At 41.1% G+C, this 17,900-nt stretch overlaps 1 protein-coding gene across 11 annotated transcripts in view; it reads right to left on the bottom strand.

The window, feature by feature from the left end:
- Nucleotides 1-133: 133 nt before the first annotated feature.
- The window catches only part of spag9b (sperm associated antigen 9b), a 33,171-nt gene continuing 15,404 nt past the window's right edge, over nucleotides 134-17,900 (bottom strand). For 2 of the 11 annotated variants that reach the window (XM_026314919.1, XM_026314918.2), the window contains 27 exons: nucleotides 17,592-17,739; nucleotides 15,569-15,652; nucleotides 14,422-14,908; nucleotides 14,206-14,299; nucleotides 13,342-13,466; nucleotides 12,772-12,829; nucleotides 11,989-12,141; nucleotides 11,476-11,533; nucleotides 11,150-11,280; nucleotides 10,751-10,807; nucleotides 10,629-10,632; nucleotides 9,513-9,694; nucleotides 9,043-9,172; nucleotides 8,807-8,896; nucleotides 8,524-8,685; nucleotides 8,220-8,391; nucleotides 7,848-8,057; nucleotides 7,617-7,773; nucleotides 7,086-7,214; nucleotides 6,928-7,008; nucleotides 6,735-6,802; nucleotides 6,476-6,624; nucleotides 6,193-6,364; nucleotides 5,955-6,068; nucleotides 5,405-5,584; nucleotides 3,261-3,392; nucleotides 3,040-3,179 (listed from right to left, as the gene is read on the bottom strand). In XM_026314919.1, coding sequence (XP_026170704.1) covers nucleotides 3,061-3,179; nucleotides 3,261-3,392; nucleotides 5,405-5,584; nucleotides 5,955-6,068; nucleotides 6,193-6,364; nucleotides 6,476-6,624; nucleotides 6,735-6,802; nucleotides 6,928-7,008; nucleotides 7,086-7,214; nucleotides 7,617-7,773; nucleotides 7,848-8,057; nucleotides 8,220-8,391; nucleotides 8,524-8,685; nucleotides 8,807-8,896; nucleotides 9,043-9,172; nucleotides 9,513-9,694; nucleotides 10,629-10,632; nucleotides 10,751-10,807; nucleotides 11,150-11,280; nucleotides 11,476-11,533; nucleotides 11,989-12,141; nucleotides 12,772-12,829; nucleotides 13,342-13,466; nucleotides 14,206-14,299; nucleotides 14,422-14,908; nucleotides 15,569-15,652; nucleotides 17,592-17,739 — 3,646 coding nt within the window. In that variant the 3' untranslated portion in view covers nucleotides 3,040-3,060. Of the gene's footprint in view, nucleotides 3,180-3,260; nucleotides 3,393-5,404; nucleotides 5,585-5,954; nucleotides 6,069-6,192; nucleotides 6,365-6,475; nucleotides 6,625-6,734; nucleotides 6,803-6,927; nucleotides 7,009-7,085; nucleotides 7,215-7,616; nucleotides 7,774-7,847; nucleotides 8,058-8,219; nucleotides 8,392-8,523; nucleotides 8,686-8,806; nucleotides 8,897-9,042; nucleotides 9,173-9,512; nucleotides 9,695-10,628; nucleotides 10,633-10,750; nucleotides 10,808-11,149; nucleotides 11,281-11,475; nucleotides 11,534-11,988; nucleotides 12,142-12,771; nucleotides 12,830-13,341; nucleotides 13,467-14,205; nucleotides 14,300-14,421; nucleotides 14,909-15,568; nucleotides 15,653-17,591; nucleotides 17,740-17,900 lie in introns of all 11 variants that reach the window. The other 9 variants (XM_026314911.2, XM_026314912.2, XM_026314914.2 and 6 more) reach the window with 9 other exon arrangements.

The following is a 17,900-nucleotide window of genomic DNA, read 5'->3' as shown; positions in this document are numbered from 1 at the left end:
CTGAATTTTATTTAGCTGCCAGTTTCACATGCTGACTCACTGCCATTAACATTTTTAGTACCACTTGCGCTTTCCAGCTATGACAAGACCCTTGCATGTCAGTAAACATCACAAGTATAACAAGCAGACAAAATTTGCCCACAAAAGTTGCTTTAATTGATTGTTAAAAATAAGTAAGGCTAGAGATGCTGTAGAAGTACAAGATGGTGTGTGTACTGCTAACTTGGAACAGAAGGAGCCCCTGCCAAGTTAATGACAAACATATGCAGATGAGAGGGATGACAGACCTGCGGAGGTGGGTGAGACTCTGAGAAAGTTTTCTCCATCATGCTGTGATGGGATGAAGTCACCCAATATATTGCCTAAAGTTCAGTTTGACTTTTGCACTTCAGTGGAGATAAAAAGCGATTGAGTCTGTGGACAAACCCCACTCATTCCTCTTCTCTTAGCGACATAGTGCATAGTTGAGTAAAGTCACCCCCTACAAAACTAATTCATCATTGCAACAGCAACAACAGTTGTCAAAACAATACACTCAAAGCTGTTTTCATGTTTCATACATATATAATCATATTCAATGTACAAAGATACATTCTGAGTTGCAAAAGATCAATCACTGTAAATAAATACTGAAATGATAAAACTGCAATAACATTTCTCTCCTCTTCTGGAGAGGAGGGACACACAGACGCACACAGTAAGGACAGGCCTCATCTGATACTTTTCAGTACAAAGAGGGCAAAATAAAGAACATACCAGTGCAGGGTACTGGTACAGAGGCCAGAAATACAGTATTAAATTACACTGAAATGAACATCTTGTCCACTGTACTCAGAGAACGGTCTGAAGAAACAAAATAGGCATAAAAAAAAAAAAACATTTTTGCTGTCACACAGGGATATCTAAGAATTTCACATACACAATGCTGTCTTGTACACTAAAGGCAGAGCAGTGCTGCAAAACCAAAAATGCCAGTTTTGACCTCTAGATGTCGAGATAAGGACTGAGGAGGAGGGTTACGTAAATCGAAGTGTGGCTGCTTGTTTTATCCCCTCATAGTAACAGATCCAGCACATGCTCTTTTCACACGCCCTGAAAATATTTGTTTCCAAATATGAAAATCTAAAAATATATCTCATCTATACACTAGGAATTCTGTTACAAAAAACATGTTAGCATGTTATCTACATCGAGGCCGACTATACTGCTGAAAGCCGCTGTTACGTGAGAATCGTTTCAGCATGTGGTGAGCCATCAAGCTTTATATTCTTTAACCTTTGGTATGAAACATAACATTCTTTTAAGAAAAAATAAATACTTTATCACATTTGAAAAGCCTAACTGTTTCTTCAAACTCTGACACCTAAGGCATATTTTAAAGTGTCTACTAGCTGGAGCTGGTACAGCAGAGCAGAGGACTGATCCTTACACAATACTGGATTAAATACCATTTTAATGGTATATGACTAAATAAGTGTGCCAGCTTGGCAACCAAATAAAATGTAAATTTGCAGTATGCATATGCAAATATAACAGTAATGTTTACATTCCAGAATTCAGATTTGTTTTTGTCAGTTATACATACCAACCCCAGGCTGTGCTTCTAATGTGCTACCCATGACATTCAAGTCACGGGAACTAATCATCCAAGTTTCTGAAGAATTGTTATCCAGTGATGGTCAGAATGTGTAATGTGTAGGGTTTGGCCAATTAGCATGAAACAAAAAGTAAAGTAGTGGATAATTAAATTTTTTAACTTCATGGAGAGTCAGAAAATCACAAGGTGCATGGAGGTCTGCTGAAAATTTCAAGGCAGTCCATCCAACAGCTGCTAAGACACTTCCCCAGAGTCATGCTGCTAGTTTGGACTAAAAACTCAAAAGGCTGCAACAACTACCAGTGTTCCAGAGATATTTCCATAATCTTCAGAGACTTTTCTAACCATCTGGGTCAGTTTTTTGGTACCAGTTTTCCAAAGCTGTGACTCTACTACTTCAAGTTTGGCAGAAGTGACATATCCTGGCCCACTATTTTGTCAGAAACTATAAAATATTAGAAAGAAATAATACATAAACCAGTATAACTAATAAAAAAAGTTATTTTGGCTTACAAACTGAATAAGGAACAGTTGCATTATAGGAACCAAAATGGTTTTTACAGTTCAACAGATGGTTTAAAAAGTCTGACGATTCTGGAAAATCCTTCAGGACATTAGTGAGCACTGATAAACAACCTTCTGGATTTTGGACATTTCTTTCTTGGAAAATCAAGTACTTAGTTCTGCGACTCCACTGTAATGATTAAACACGAAATGGACAAACTGGAACTACTCCTGTTACATATTAAACATTTAGATAAATACAGGTCCATCCTCTGCTCAGATATTAACCAGATGAATATGAGATGTTCTGCAAAATCCTCACCAAGATGCATCTAGCAATGCATTCAATGACTTGCATAGTCAAAAGCTTTCAAAGGATGAAAAACACAAACATAAAACATGATTTGAATTCATCATAAATCCCCACATCATTGGCTCCCACACACGGTTTCCCCAGTCCTACTTTAGAATGGGGCAGCAGGGGTGCTCACAGATGGTTACTTCTTGTTTTGAATAACTGATATAGCATCAACTGAACTGGGCTTCAGCATGTAGTAAGTGGACTGAACAGAGGGAACCTGGGAGTGTCAGGAGCAAATATAAGAGATGTAAAATCATGGTTGCGTAAGCAAAACAGGTTTATCTCAAATAACATTAAAAGAAGAGCAAGATGCATTATAACAGCTTCAAATCTGAAAAATTAAAAAAAGAACAAATAAGAGAAAACAAATAAAAGAATAGCATGCAGTTTCTGTGAATTCGGTCCAGTTTACCACAGACAGCGAGTTTTCAGAGTGGGTTTTGCTTGTTTCACTATTACTGTATTGTTCAGGTTTGAGGGAAAATTAAAAGTGCTTAATAAACTTGTGCCTGCACAGGGGGAGTCGCCACCTAAACTCCTCCACAGCAGCAGGTCTGTGAGAAAAGGCAAACTGGGCCTCAGGGTCACAGGACACACTTTAATCCTCTTTGACCAGGACCTGCCAGACGATGAGGTGGCTGCGCTCGGCTTTAGCCAGGAATGGCTGCAGCTTCATACGAGCATCTTCCCCTTCTTCCATCTCGCCATCCTCATCACCTGAAGACAAAGAGACATCTTATTCTAGATTTGCTGAAGCGATTATTAAAATGTTTGATGTTTTTAATGTGACGAACTCACCCATCCTAAAATCAATATAGCCTTCTCCTCCACTCATTACCAACATAGACCTGGTTCCTTCCTGAGCTGAGGCATCTGTCGCCTTGTCACCTGCTGCCTCTCCTCCACAGGACACAGATGGAACTGCATGACCTGAGAGCACAGAGACACAAACTGTAAATAACTCCAAACAAGTCCAGATTGTGTTTGTCTGCTCACTACATACAGACTCTTATCAATACACCACATTTAAATTAGATCTTAGCTTTGTTGCTAACTAGTTTTTAATCTGTAATCAATAATATCAGAAGCCGGGTAGGGCTAGACAAAATATCCCTGCTGATTGTACAATCCCTTCTACTATTACATCAAAACACTGACCACTGCATTTTACAGAGATGTATTTCTATTATTTGGCCTAACATCATTGTTATAAATGGGGTGGACAAAAGAACAAAAACACCCTTCAGTAAAATGCAATCAGTGTTTCCCCTCCGTCTGTGACACTGGGCCTGTATTTATATGCATCCGAGCAGAAACGGTTTAAAACAACCTTGATATGCTTACAGATCGGATTATTTACGGTTGCCTTATCGAATGTGTTTTAATTTACCAGGAGCTTTTGAAACTTGAAGGGCTCTGGAGGTTTAAGCAGCTACAGTAATAAATGTTGATGAATGAACTGCCTTAACACAGAAACAGGAGTCTGACCAGGGTTTAGCCCACAACAGCCAGCATGAACACAATGTGGTTCCCTTCCCTTTAATGTAACAATAACACTCAGAATAAACACATGAAAAAATTAAGTCTCCATCCATTTTCTGCCACTTATCCAGGGGCCAGGTCATGGGGGCAGTGGTCAAAGCAAGGATGCCCAGACTTCCCTATCCCTAGACACTTCTTCCAGCTCTTAGGGGGGATACCAAGGTGTTTCCAGGCCAGCCGAGAAACATAGTCCCTCCAGCATATGCTGGGTCTTCCCTGAGGCATCTTCCTAGTGGGGCATGCCCGGAACACCTCCCCAGGGAGGCGTCCAGGGGGCATCCAAAATCCCCAAGCCACCTTAGATGGTTCCTCTCGATATGGAGAAGCAGCCGCTCGACCCCGAGCTTCTCCCGGGTGACTGACTGCATCGATCGCATTGCTGCTGCCGCTGCACCGATACATCTGTCAATCTCCCGTTACGTTATTCCTTCACGCGTGAACAAGACCGCGAGATACTTAAACTCCTCCACTTGAGGAAGGACCTCTCCTCTGACCTGGAGAGTTTAAGCCACCTTTTTCCGGTAGAGAACCATGGCCTCAGATTTCAGGTGCTGATTCTCATCCTAGCTGCTTCGCACTCAGCTGCAAAATGCCCCAGCGCATGCTGAAGGTCCTGTCTCGATGAGGCCAACAGGACATCATCATCTGCAAAAAGCAGAGATGCAATCCCATGGTTCCCAAACTGGACTCCCTCCGGCCCCTAACTGCACATAGAAATTTGGACCATAAAAATAGTGAACAGAACCGATGACAAAGGGCAGCCCTGCCGGAGTCTAACATGCACTGGGAACAGGTCTGACTTACTGCCAGCAATGCAAACCAAACTCCTGCTCCGTTCGTACAGAGATCGGGCCCCAGACCCCATACTCCCAGAGAAACTCCCACAGGATGCCGTGAGGGATATGGTCCCAAGTCCACAAAGCACATGTAGACTGGTTGGGCAAACTCCCATGAACCCAGTACCCACTCTGAAGAGGGTATAGAGCTGGTCCAGTGTTTTTTTTTTTTTGTTTGTTTGTTTTTTCCCCATGGAAAAAATAGGTCTTTTGAAACTAATTAGTTCTCTATTTAGCCAACGCAGGACTGCAGAGTATAATCTGTTCAGTGCAGTCAAAATGTTTCTCAGCATAGTAACAATGGAGATTATATATTAATATGAATGTTAAATGTGACAGAAGAATGAGAAAGCATAGGTGTGGGAATCAAGATTGCACTCAAAACAATTAAATGGGCGGCGCTAATGTGAACATTATCACCTTCACAGGGAGGATTTACTGCACGACTGCTGGATTAGACTGCATTTGTTTTAATTAAACATCCAAAATGTAAAACAGAAAAAAGTAATAAGTATCCAATTGTAAAACAGAAATAGTAATCTACATGCAACCTGTTGTCTTTACCTGGGACAGCAGTGAAGAACTTGACAGCATCCCGGTGACCATGGAAACAGAGCTGCGCATGAGCCATGGAGCAATATGGCACAAAAGTCCCAGCTGTCACTTTATCCCCACTGTCGTCACCATAGACACGGACTACACTTCCTGGATGGTTACCTACTGCCTTGGTTACCTTGCTGGCTGCTAACAGCATAACAACAAATCAAAATCCATACTTTACATGATCCATGTTGAAGAAAAGGTGATATACAATGCATGAGATGTATGTATATTTGTCATGCTGGTATACAAAAATGTAATTCCCTCTTGCTATTTACAGTGAGAATTTCTTGTGGCTGAATATCCTGTTAATAAACTGATTTTAAAAAAATGTAACCATACCTTGTGCAAACATAAGTACTGTAAGTATTTTCTGTAACTGCAAAATGTGGAGTGTCTAAATTAAATAAGGAACAGTAAATAAATGATCAGCAGCAAGAGAACAGTGCAGTGCAAATGGGTGAAATGTATCCTGTAAAAGACAGAAAAATCTCAGTCTGGTTTTTATACTCACTTTCTGTCAGAGGAATGGAGATGATGACTCCGTTCCCAGTGCCGATCCATAGACAATTACATGACACCATCAGGGCTGTGATCCTCACAAACGAAAAGCCCAGCTTCCCAGTACCTAACAGAAAGACATAAAGTTCACATTCAAATCCAAATATGAACAAGATAAACCCAGACAATTGCTATTTATGTATCACAGAAGTTAAATAATTGCAGAAGCCTCTGTAACAAGGTGAACTGACCCAGCATCTTGCTGACATAGGGCTCGATGTCGACGTCCTGGAGGTGCTGGTAGGTGTGAGCGTGGAACAGCCTGAGAGTGGAGTCCAGCCTGATGGACACCCAAATACCATCACCATCCCAGGCCAGCTGACGTACCTGACTGTCCTTACGAGGGTGGGCGTCAAATGACTTCTGTGGGGGGAAGATAACATGCAGACAGACATGCGTGACAAGAGTGTAAAAAATGCAGGAAAGACTCCTACTCGATATGACTCAGTGTCTAATGGAGAAATGTTACTATACCTCTATCTTCATAGCTTTGGGTTGCACCACATATATCTTGTTCCTGTAGCCACACCACACCTTGTCATGCACTACAGTCATGCAGCGGATGGAGTGGTGTGGTCTGCCCAAGTCTAACAGATGGTAGTTGGTCAGGTCCCACTGGCCATCTGATGAAAACAAAGGATAAAATATAATAAGTGTTTTTATTTAAGTCCCACATCATTTGCATGTTACTTTTTGATTTTACGGGTGGAGGTTTAAAGCTCATATCCCTCACCTACACCTCTGTGGAAAATGGCTAAAGTGCCATCAGAGAGACCAACCAGTACACGCCCTTTCACATGTCTGTAGAGACAAATGTTATCAAAACCAAATATTAAACAGCAGCATGAGGGTCATGAGACGTTCACAGCTCAGTAATGGCCCACATGGGTGAAAACTCCAACTATGATTGATTTCAAAGTACTTACACTATGCCAAGCACAGAGTCCTTCAGCTTTATTGAATGGAGACACTTCTTCCACTGAGCCACAGAGGAGTGGACGTACACGCTGAAACCAAAAAGACTATTTAATCAGAATCCTGGCCATGCACATAGGTTAGCTGGACTAACAAACTAAAAGCTCACCATCCATTCTGTGCCCCCAGCCACATGGTGGGTAGAACACTGCTCATCTTCTGAGCCTCCTCTCTCATCAGATCCTGCTCCTCAGCGCTGGGGTTTGAACTGACACCATCTTTCAGCAAATCACTTTCCCTGGTTAATAGAGAAATATTATCGACTGATCACCATTAGACTTTGTGTATGCCATGTTAATCCTTTAGATATCTTCTATATTTTTTTCTTTAGTAAAACTACAGAGATATTGTCAGCAATGTGTACACTGCATTACACTGTTACTAAGCCTGTGCCTGAAATTGTATTATAGTTTATTTTGTCAGGGGCAAACACAACAACAATGTAGCAGGTGAAGGTAACTTGAAAGTTTAATGCACTGCAATAATAATTCACCATCACACAGACATTTACACGTGTTTCATGAACAGTAAATGGTTTTACAATAGTTTGATGTTGTTACTTAGTTTATGGCTGCACCGATGAAACAGACAGACTGGCCTGTAACGACATTGTGCTGGGTAATGAGCCTGCTGATATTACCTCTGAGAGTAGCTGGCTGGAGTCTCTGTTGTCTGCTGAGCTCCCAGTGGATCAGTGAAGACGTGCTCGGTATAGACTCCCCTCAGGGTTTCTCTTTGGTCAGCAAGCCCTGCGCTGGCCTCGGTTGCCTCGGTTGCCTCCTCTGCTGGTTTAGATTCTGTAGAGAGGATCACCTCTTAGCAAATGTATCTCATATGTGTTAGATTTACACTAAAAAATCTAAAATTTTACCAGTTTCTCCATCTTTTCCTGGACTGTCTGCTGTCTGAGGAACAGCTGCTGCTCCTTCAGCTGTGCAGCCCACAACAGTGATGCCTCCCAGCATGCCATCGCCACCTGCTGAACCACTATTGGTTGATGATGAGCTGCCATCCCCCACTAGTCCTGCCTCAGAGTTTGCAGATACTTCTTCACCAGCTGGGTAGTCTGTCTCCCGTGCACCTAAATAAAACACACATTTCAGCAAATACAAATGAAAACAAGCTGTCCCGTCAAAACTGATGCAAGTCCTGTGTGGGCCACTGAAAATCATCAGCATCAATAAAGTAATCTCTCTATGATGAGTTGGCAGCACATGCACATACTGTATATCTATGCACGGACCTGGTACACTAGCGATGCAGAGGACATGGGAGTTACAAACAAAGAAACTCTCCAGGATGTTTCCTGGCTGGTTGGCATCGATGACAACAGCTTTACTGGAGGAATGGGTGCTGGTGCAGATCCACACCAGTGATGACAACTCGTCTTGCTGCCGCAACTCCTTCTGCTGCTCCTGTGACAATAAATAGAGCAGAGTGGTTTCAACTGGTTAACATGAAACAATTGTGTGAATTTATGTTTCCGTAGCTACAGGTTGCTTTTTATAATCTCAATATTCAAAAGTATGATGGATTTATTTATATACCTCGAGTTCTTGATCCAGTTTGTCCAGACTGCTCTGAGATCCTATTTTCTTTTTAGGGCTCTCTGGTCCAGGCATGTCACTGTAAAACACACTGGCTCCCACAATCGACCCTCCATCTCTGGTTTTACCTCCAGAGAGGTTCACACCAGCAGCACACCACAGCTGAAACACAGACACAGTTATAAAGAGATGCAAAACACAACTGACATACATTCATAGCTACAGCAAAAAAAACAGCATTTAATACTGAGACTCAACCAAGCTATAAATCTGGTTAAAATACCTTCATAGAAGCATCTTTTTCATCCAGTGGTCTGAGAAAGACAGGAACAGGTAGATTTTTCATCTTACTCTCTGCCTGACCACCGTTGGCCTGAAAAGTCAAAACAAAACCACTGTGTTAGTTTGGGTTGCTGTTATTGTCTGCATGGCAATGACTGCAATAATTACAACATCAGATTGAGTATACAGAAAGTGCTTTAGATGCTATTGCTAAAGATGTGGTGGCCAGCACCTTACTTTGTATTTCTTGGGCAGGCTCCAGCCATTAGCCTGCACTCTGCCATCCTCCTTCTGGACATGAGCTTTGACCTGCTGATATTGTGCCCTTTTCTGCTCTCGCCTGGACACGACAGTATCAGCTGGCACTCTGTGGGACAAAACAACAGCTGGTTGACAAAGAGGTCTATCCTAGAAAAAAGCTCAACACATTTTTGTTTAAAATTTGTTTTTGATGTAAAATGTCCACATACAGAAATATGGGCTATGCCATACAATAAATTCATGTTTATAGCATACAGTACAAATCACCTTCTTCAAAGTTTAGGAGCCATCCACATGGATTTAGTAATAGCTTTGACTTAGACTATATAGTTCATAAGTGGGGTATTACTTTTTTTTGTGTTGATTTTTGCTTTTGAGTTACTGCACCAAAAAGCATCAGCAGGTAGTATTACCACATATTTCCATTCAAACCTCCCCTGACTTACTCCTCATTGAGGAAATCAAAGGCTTTGCTCTTGTCACTGGGTAGCTGCTGCAGAGCACTGCTCCTCTTCTTGACGGATGGCTGAATCTGGGAGGTGGGCGCGTTGTACTTGACATTCACTGGGGCCTCCACCGCCGGCTTCTTGGCTGCCCCACCCGACGAGCTGAACAAACGGCTGAAACTGGCGGTGTAAGGGCAAGGAAGTTGTTGGGGGGGGGGGGGGGCAGACACACAGACAAACGTGTAGAGGGGTGGACACAAGCAGTAGGCTCCCACAGCAGAGGTAGGGTTCAACATTCAACAGCAAAAAGGTTCCTGACCCATGCCAACACACCATGCCAGTTTTTATACAAAAGATAGGCAGCCTTTAGACTGACTCACATATTCCTATAAACCCGTTATAAGAGTCCTTTCTCCCATACAGAAAAACATCAAGGCAGCTGTCCACTTACAGTGCTAGGGAGCAGGGAGGCAGGGTTAATGTTGTGTGCTGAACTGGATGTTAGTAAACAACAAAGAGCAAAAACAGCCCTGGTCTGTGTTGTTTTGCATAACCCCATCAAATACCTGCATCAGTTACAATGGGTATGTAACTTGCATGTAATAAATAGGTTCTAAGTCAAAATTTTACAACAATTTTGCTTCTTTTTATGACTCTCATCCCCATTTTCCCTCCCATCACCATAGCTACTCCCTATTACACACCTCCTGCACACAGATATCACAGCATCAGGCAGAATATAGAGGGACACACAGAAACAGGGCAGGAGAGATGGTGGATTTATCAGTTTACTTCTCTTATATACACCCCATAGCCCAAAACCTGCCACCAGTGATGTTCTCCTTCAAACCAAAGCAAACTCAACACTCAACAAAGGAGAGTGTGGATCAGATAACACACATTACTCTATGAACAAACATGGATTGTTCCAACTTCAGTTCCCTCATAAGCTTCTCTCAAGTGTGATATTTAGAATTTTCTCTCATTTAGAACAGACTACTTTGTCAGTGAAGCAGCTCACTCTAGCTGGCTCTCCTCTGTTAAGAGTTTGATGTCAAGCTGAGAACATCAAAAATCTGTCAAAATAGGCAATGTTAATATTCAAAGATTTACCTACATCCTGGAGAACACAACCACACAACATGAAATACAAAAGGAAAGTAATGAGAAAGACAAAAAACACAGTAATCACACTGTGGTTGTTATTTATAAGCTCAAAAGAAAGAAAAGGAGCTTACAATTGCCAGAGGCTGGATTTCTTCTTCTCTTGAAGAGTTGGGTTCTCCTTTGAAGCCCTGAAATATCAAAACAGCCTTTTGAGTAAAAATAATAAAAGCAAATACAACCACTTATTATATTATTCACTTTTGTGAATTTTCTCTTTCTGGATGAACTGTGCATTGGTGTATGCATTTGTCATGGCAAGGAAACCAGTTGCTCAGTGTCGCAGTTCCTTTATGTGTCCCAGAAGGCCATGACGTGAACCAGCACACAGAACACCAATATCATGGAACTAGCTCATCCAAATAAAAGTGCCAGTATATAAATTTTATTGATTTTTTTCAAATTAAATGAGAACTGATCAAAGACGCAACGTGATATTTAGGCATTTGTTCAGTACTGTCCTCTCCTCTTACCGGATCATCTCTGTCCATCTGACAGCCTCCTGCAGCTCCATTAGCCTCTCCTTATACTGGTTCCTCTCCATCAGGACTCTGGCCATCTCCACCCTGGTGAAGCGCTTCCTCTGTGCTGTAGGCAGGTCACTCTGCAGAGACCACACCACGTTGAGAACACTGAAGTACATATACAGATTATACTACACACGGCACATGCTCATATTGGCCTGTTACTTGTAATCTGGCAATCAACATGATGCCTATGAAACATTATAGGAATTTTATTTTCAATGAAAACATACACTGTTCTAATTTATACATTAACATAACACAAGCAGACTCACGTCATCCTCATTTTCATTCTTGGCCTTCTGTTTGGCTTCCTCTAGTTCTGCTCGAATTCTGGAAGATATCACACCCAATTTAAATCTTTATAGACATGGTTCTGTGGTTCTAAACACAAACAATCACCAAAATCAATGGCAATTTTCCTTTTAGTTCAGTTTAGTTCAAACTGTCACAAAACACAGCGGGAAGATGCACAGATATTTCAGCTCTACCTGTCAATCAAATTATTACTAACAGGGAAAACAAGAATTCACCTGTAATCAGGGGCAACCTCTCATCTGCCTCTCTGATAATCTCAAAGCTCCTGACAGCACTGAACCCCACCAAAACAAATCACACATACATTTATAACACTATATAAATTCCACCACAGCTCCCTCTGTTTTGGTCTAATCTACCTTGTCAACTATTTATTCAAATGCAATTTGTAAGCTTGAGGCCAATTAGGTGTGCATACTGTGTTCAGATGCTCACGTCTTTTTAAAAAAAAAAAAAAAAAAAAAACTTACTTTTTTATTTCTTCTTCTAATTCTTTGTTCTTCTCCTCCAGTTTGGTCTTGGCCTGGGTGACGGCATCCAACTCTCCTCGCAGAACCTCCTTCTCACAAGACAGTTCATCCACACGTGCTATAAGGTCATTTTTCACCACATTCAACGCATTTCTGAAAGCAAACATGCCTATTTAAGTATGCATTCTTATGCCTTTTTGGCATTAAACACAAGGTGGCAGCACTATCCTGTAAGTCCAGGATGGGACATGAAGGGCTTGTAAATGAAGTCAGTCATTCATGTTTGCTCGCACCAGTATTAGTGTTGAGAATCAAATGCTACAGGAGCTAATTAACTGTTTAATCACAGTAAACAGTGCTACACAGCATAATCGGTTGAACCCCATTTAACAACATTTACAAGTGATGAATCATGCCTGGCAATCAGCACGTGGAGGTGCCAATTTTTCAGTCTAATTAGAAAACTAGAAGTGTGAAAGTCATATGCAGATGTATCAGCAGACACTACAAACTGATCGGTCAAGGTTAACGGTCTGCAATCTCATGAAAATATACAAAATACATTGTGCATCAACAAAAAAAAAAAAAACATGAAAAAAAAAAAACATGACAAGCATATGACTTACTAATACAGCAGCTGCTGTAATGTTTCTTCAGTGTTACAGTCCGTTTTCTTTAGCTGCTTATACCATAATGTATTGCTCTTAACATACACTGTATTTGTGGAGCAGTGTCTTACAAAATAAAAGACTCATCAGTGTTACAGGTGTACTGAGTACTAACTTGGTCTCCAGCAGCTGGGTGTTCTCATGGATAAGATGCTCAACTTCCCGACCCATACCTAAAAAAAAAAAAGATCCAAAATATAAAATATCCAAAACAAATGTTTCATCTTATGATTCAACATATAAAAACAAAGTTGAAAAAAAACCCCATCTATAATTATAAATATTCCTGTCTATCCTTTACACTAACATACTGTTCTCTAATTCTTACCTAGGACGTTGTAGTCTGAGATGATGCAAATCAGAAAGGTGTATGAGTGAGTTAAATAGTCTCATCTGAATATTTCTGGTCTACAGCACTCCTTTAATCTATTTTTTATATGCATAAGAATGTCACAGAGGGAAGTAAAACTAAACACAAAACCAGGGACACAATGACAAAAACAAGGAGCTAGTTAAGAGACCTGAGGGAAATTTACTGATACACACCAGAAAACTCATCTGTAAGGACGATAAAAGCCCGACAGCCAGTGAAGTGTAAATTCAGAGAATATGAGAGGGCAATTAATTTGTTTGCAATATACAGACTGAACAACTCATGAATCACAACACAGTGAATCCTTCTTACCCAGCAGGTCGGCTCCTTCGTCTACATCTCCTATCAGGTCATTTCCTGCAGATGACAGCTCCTCAAACAGAGAGTCAGTGTTCCGGTCAAATGCCAGGTTTTCGATGCCACCTTTTGTCGGTGTGCTGTAAGCAGGAAAGTTAGAGCGAAGGAAAATGATTGTTACAATGAAGACGTCATGATATTGTAATAGGATACTTTTGCTTAACATAACCACCCTAATACATGTGAACACAGCTGTTTGGACATTAATGCAATAATGTGTGACATTATATGTCGAGCAATCATTCAACACAGGAATAAGGATACAACTGACGGTTAACAAATCCTATGAAAAGATCAAATCAACAATAAACTGATCCTGCTAATGAGATCTGCTTGATATGATCCACACTGCTGTACTGGGTGCCGTGATCCTTCAATATGAGAAACACAGTAAATAAACTAACATATGCCCATTCAGCATTAACAGTAGAAATTTATTTTTTAATTTTTCTGGGGTCCATTTAGTTGATGTTCTGGAGCTTTCGAAGTCTGAAGACCTGAATATCAGACTGCTATTTTCAGACAGTCACATAAGGTGCGCTCCAAAATCCCAGCTGGGTCTGTTTTCCACCTCATTTGAACATGTCCCACAATATGGCACAAGCCATTCATGCTGAGAGCTCTGCCGAGCATGTAATCAAAACTTCATTTGGACAAATATCATTGTAAACAATACTCCTTGATATTTCACCCAGGGTGTAGTTAGTATTCCAACTCTTACATACATTGCTCATCAGAAAAATAAAGGCCTAGATATGTTAGCCTTATCCTACAATTTTTTAGTTAGGCTGAACAAATATCTAATCACCAGTCACATACCTTGTTCCTCTGCAGCCATCAAGGTCCATGTCAAGTTCGGGAGTGGACTCAATTATAGCTTGCACCTCAGACTTCTCCAGGTTGTCTGCTCCAGCTAATCAAACCAGCAGGCATGGAAATCAGTTTTGAATTAGCAAACAAAAACATAATAATACAAAATCATTTACTTACAATGAAGGGGTTAATATGTCAAGGTGCTGTAACTGCAGTACTGACCTTCACCTCTGAGAAGCGTAGGAGCAGTCTCCTGACCGTCAAGCCCAAGCTGACCCTGCTGTCCTTCCTGCACAGCTGTGATGTTCTTACTGCTCTCCGGCTTCTCACCCCTCCAGTCCAGGTTCTTGCTGAGCCCATCTGAAGTTGCCTGTTCCTGTAAGGGTGTGTCCAAAGACTTTGTGGCGACATCTGAAGCAGCTGCAGACAACGGTATAGCAGAAGTAGACCCTCCTGCCAAACTGGACGCAGGACTTATACCGGCAGGTCCTCCATCGTGAGGAGACAGAGGTGTGGTGGACTGTGAGTTACCACTGTATGAAGATGCAGGAGTGCTTGATTTAGAGGTACCATCCTGAGAGGACATTTGAGTGTTGGATTTGGATTCTGCACTTTGTAATGAAGCTGGGGCTCCACTTTTGAATAGACTTCCCTGGTCAGTTGGAGTATTGGATTTAGTGCCTCTGTGGTTTGCATTGGCCAATTCATCCTTAAGTTGGAGGAAGGGAAAGGGAAGAACAAGCACACAAGGACAATAGAGAACAAAAGTCAGATCTTGATCAAGTCAACATTAGAGGCTTATATGTATAATATCTCATTTCAAGCTCTACATGCAGGTAAGTGTGCCATTTGATGTACACTATACACACAAAATGGCAAAATGCAGCAAATGTCTAATCAAGCCAAAAAAATATCCAAATAATCACAGCAATCATGAATTAAAATTTAAAAAAAAAAAAAAAAAAAAAAAAAAAAAACTATATAAAAAATTCAACATTTCTTCTGTTTAAATTTAAGTAGGATAAATCAACAGATGCTATCTATATCAAATAGTGTGAACCTTTTCATGCAGCTCAACCCTACACAAACATAGCGCTACCTGAAACACAACATGCAGCCAAGGGCAAGATTAGTGGATTATCCAACCAACTTTATCTTAACTCAGGTTTTCCGGTATCTGTACCACAATCACCTAAACACTAGAGTACAAAATGAAGTTAGTGTGATGGGACACCAGGGATACATCCCAATTCCCTTAAATGGATCCACATTTCCCTCACTTGTCTTTTTCTTGCAGGGTTGAGGAAAAAAAAAATCAAATAAGGGAATTGTGACGTACAACAGGGTTATAGTTTCTTCATGAGTCTACCTGGTCATGATCAGCCTCCTGACTGGACAAATTTTCCTCTGACTTTTCACCTTGAACTTTGACAGGGGAGAACTGTTCCTCACACTAAGGGACATTAAAATAGAGTATGTATCATGTCAAACAACTTGAAACTTTAAAGCTCAAAAAACAGAGGGATACATTCTGTTGTTTCCTATAACATGAGCAGAAATAGGATTTAAAGAATAAGGACGGTTATTTCCCGTTAAGACTGATCTTTATATATTCAAGCAAAAAAGTGTGGGAAAAACCTTAACTCCACAAGCAAATCAAGTAGTGAGCAATATTTACAGCTTGCTCGGGTGGAAGTCTCACGGCCAAGGCCCAACGTGTAAATGAACACAACACAACTGACATTTACTAACAAAACAAATACTGTTTCTTCAGCTAAAAGCAGTGTTTGGCATGCTGATTCTTCAACCTCAAATTGTTTTGATTCATTATGCCATCAGCTTCAGTCCTATAAATAGCACAGCAGCTGATGGAAAAGAATCAATGAGGACCAACAACAAAGCACCCATACAGATCCTTCTGTCACCTTGAAAAAGGACAAGGAGAGGAAGTGTCAGGACTTTATTAACAGAGGACACTTGACGCGTTCACAGACATCATATGAGAAAATATTAGACAATGAGACGTTCTCCCTGCTGTGGTTTTTTAGTAATAGCTGTCTCCACTTCCATTCACCTCTCCCTGCACTGATGGGAGTATTTCCTTTCACATCAGTGCAGAGAGCATGCTGGTGTCACCCTGGTGTTCCTATAGTAACAGTGAGCAACCAATTAGGGTGGAGCCTCCCTCCTCTGCTGAGAGCCTCGGCCCTAACTGTATAAAGACATCCACACACGTTCCTCCTCATGGCGAGAGCAAAGGGATAATTTGCTGTAAATCTTTGGAAAAGGTCAGGTCCAAGGACAAAACACAAAGGCACTGCTGTGTAGCTGTCCTGAGAGTGCCTGGTAAAACTGTGTCAGTGTTTATGTGTGCTGTAACATTTTAAGTGTATTCAAGACCTACTTTCCTGTATAGAAACCTGTAGCCTAGAGATTTCAAAAACCTTAACCCTTAGAGCCTTGCTTTATTTTTACACTGTGTGTACAGACATACATCTGACATATGTTATTTAAAATGTGACAGTGGGACAGACATTATTGCACATTTTGTGTTTTTCGTTATAGTCTTTCAAGATGTACAGAAAACAGAAAGTAAAATTTGGTGTACTGCCATATTGAATTGTGTTTGCTTCAGTTGAGGTGCAATTACATGACTAAACTTGGTCAGCAATCCTAGTAGCTCTAAGAACTCGTCTCTAAGGCAGCCAGAGGTCAGTGCAAACAAGCTGAACCCCGGACGACAGGGAGAAGTTCAGTTAAGGCTTGGCAAGTTCCCGCAGTGAAAAAGGCTGAGGGGACTCTGTGTGAGTTTCTCATAAAAAGTATTATTAAACACCCTGGCTGCCAGTTATGAAATAATCTTTAAAAAGTGACCTAAAACAAAGGTTACCAAAAATTAAACTACTCTCCCTGCTCTCAGGTACATCGGACCCTTGTTTTAACAAGAAATGAACACTGTTTTATGGTTTCATTAATATTCATGATGGAGCCTTGCATACAGCATGGTTTCCAACAGCAACAATGTGAAGACACTCTGTCTTTCCACCCTCCCTTGATGTTAAAGGCAGGCCCCCGAATGGTACCACTTCCCCTGCTTGCTGGGCTCTAAGCCACCCCATTATACACACACATACACACTCAGAAGCTGCTAAAAATTCTGGACACACTGAACAATCTGTTCTGTCTGAATAGAAATGTACTCTTTCTTTGGTGTTTTTTGGCAGTGAGGGTTTGAATTTTATTTCCACAACCTCTTTTAAATGAACTAGGGATGATGTCACTCGCCTGATCCGTGGGAAGTGCTTAAAGCCAAATTCAGACAGTATCTTTATACTTTTTAACTGTTGATGGAAAGAGAAGCCGGACTTTAAAGCAGGATGTGTGTGTACTACCTTGAGGCTGGTGTTGGACCGTGGGTGGCTAAGGTTGTTGAATCTCCATGGTTCAGCCAGATTGTCCATGGGATCCCTCTGGAGGTCAGGGGTCATGCCATCAGTCCCAGCAACTTGGAATATGCCCATGGAGATGGGGCGTTCCTTCCTGGAGACAGAGAAACAGAATAAGACATGACTCAAAGGGAAAAGGACAATTTTGAAATAAAGTATTTAGTATGAAAGTATTAATAAGACTGACCCACCTTTCTTTAGAATTTAGAGAAGAACAGTGAGCATTCAATTGGAAACCCACAAATGTCAACCTCA

The sequence above is a fragment of the Mastacembelus armatus genome, chromosome 19 (assembly GCF_900324485.2).
Source record: "Mastacembelus armatus chromosome 19, fMasArm1.2, whole genome shotgun sequence".
NCBI lineage: Eukaryota > Metazoa > Chordata > Actinopteri > Synbranchiformes > Mastacembelidae > Mastacembelus > Mastacembelus armatus.
This window is presented reverse-complemented; position numbering and strand designations above follow the sequence as displayed.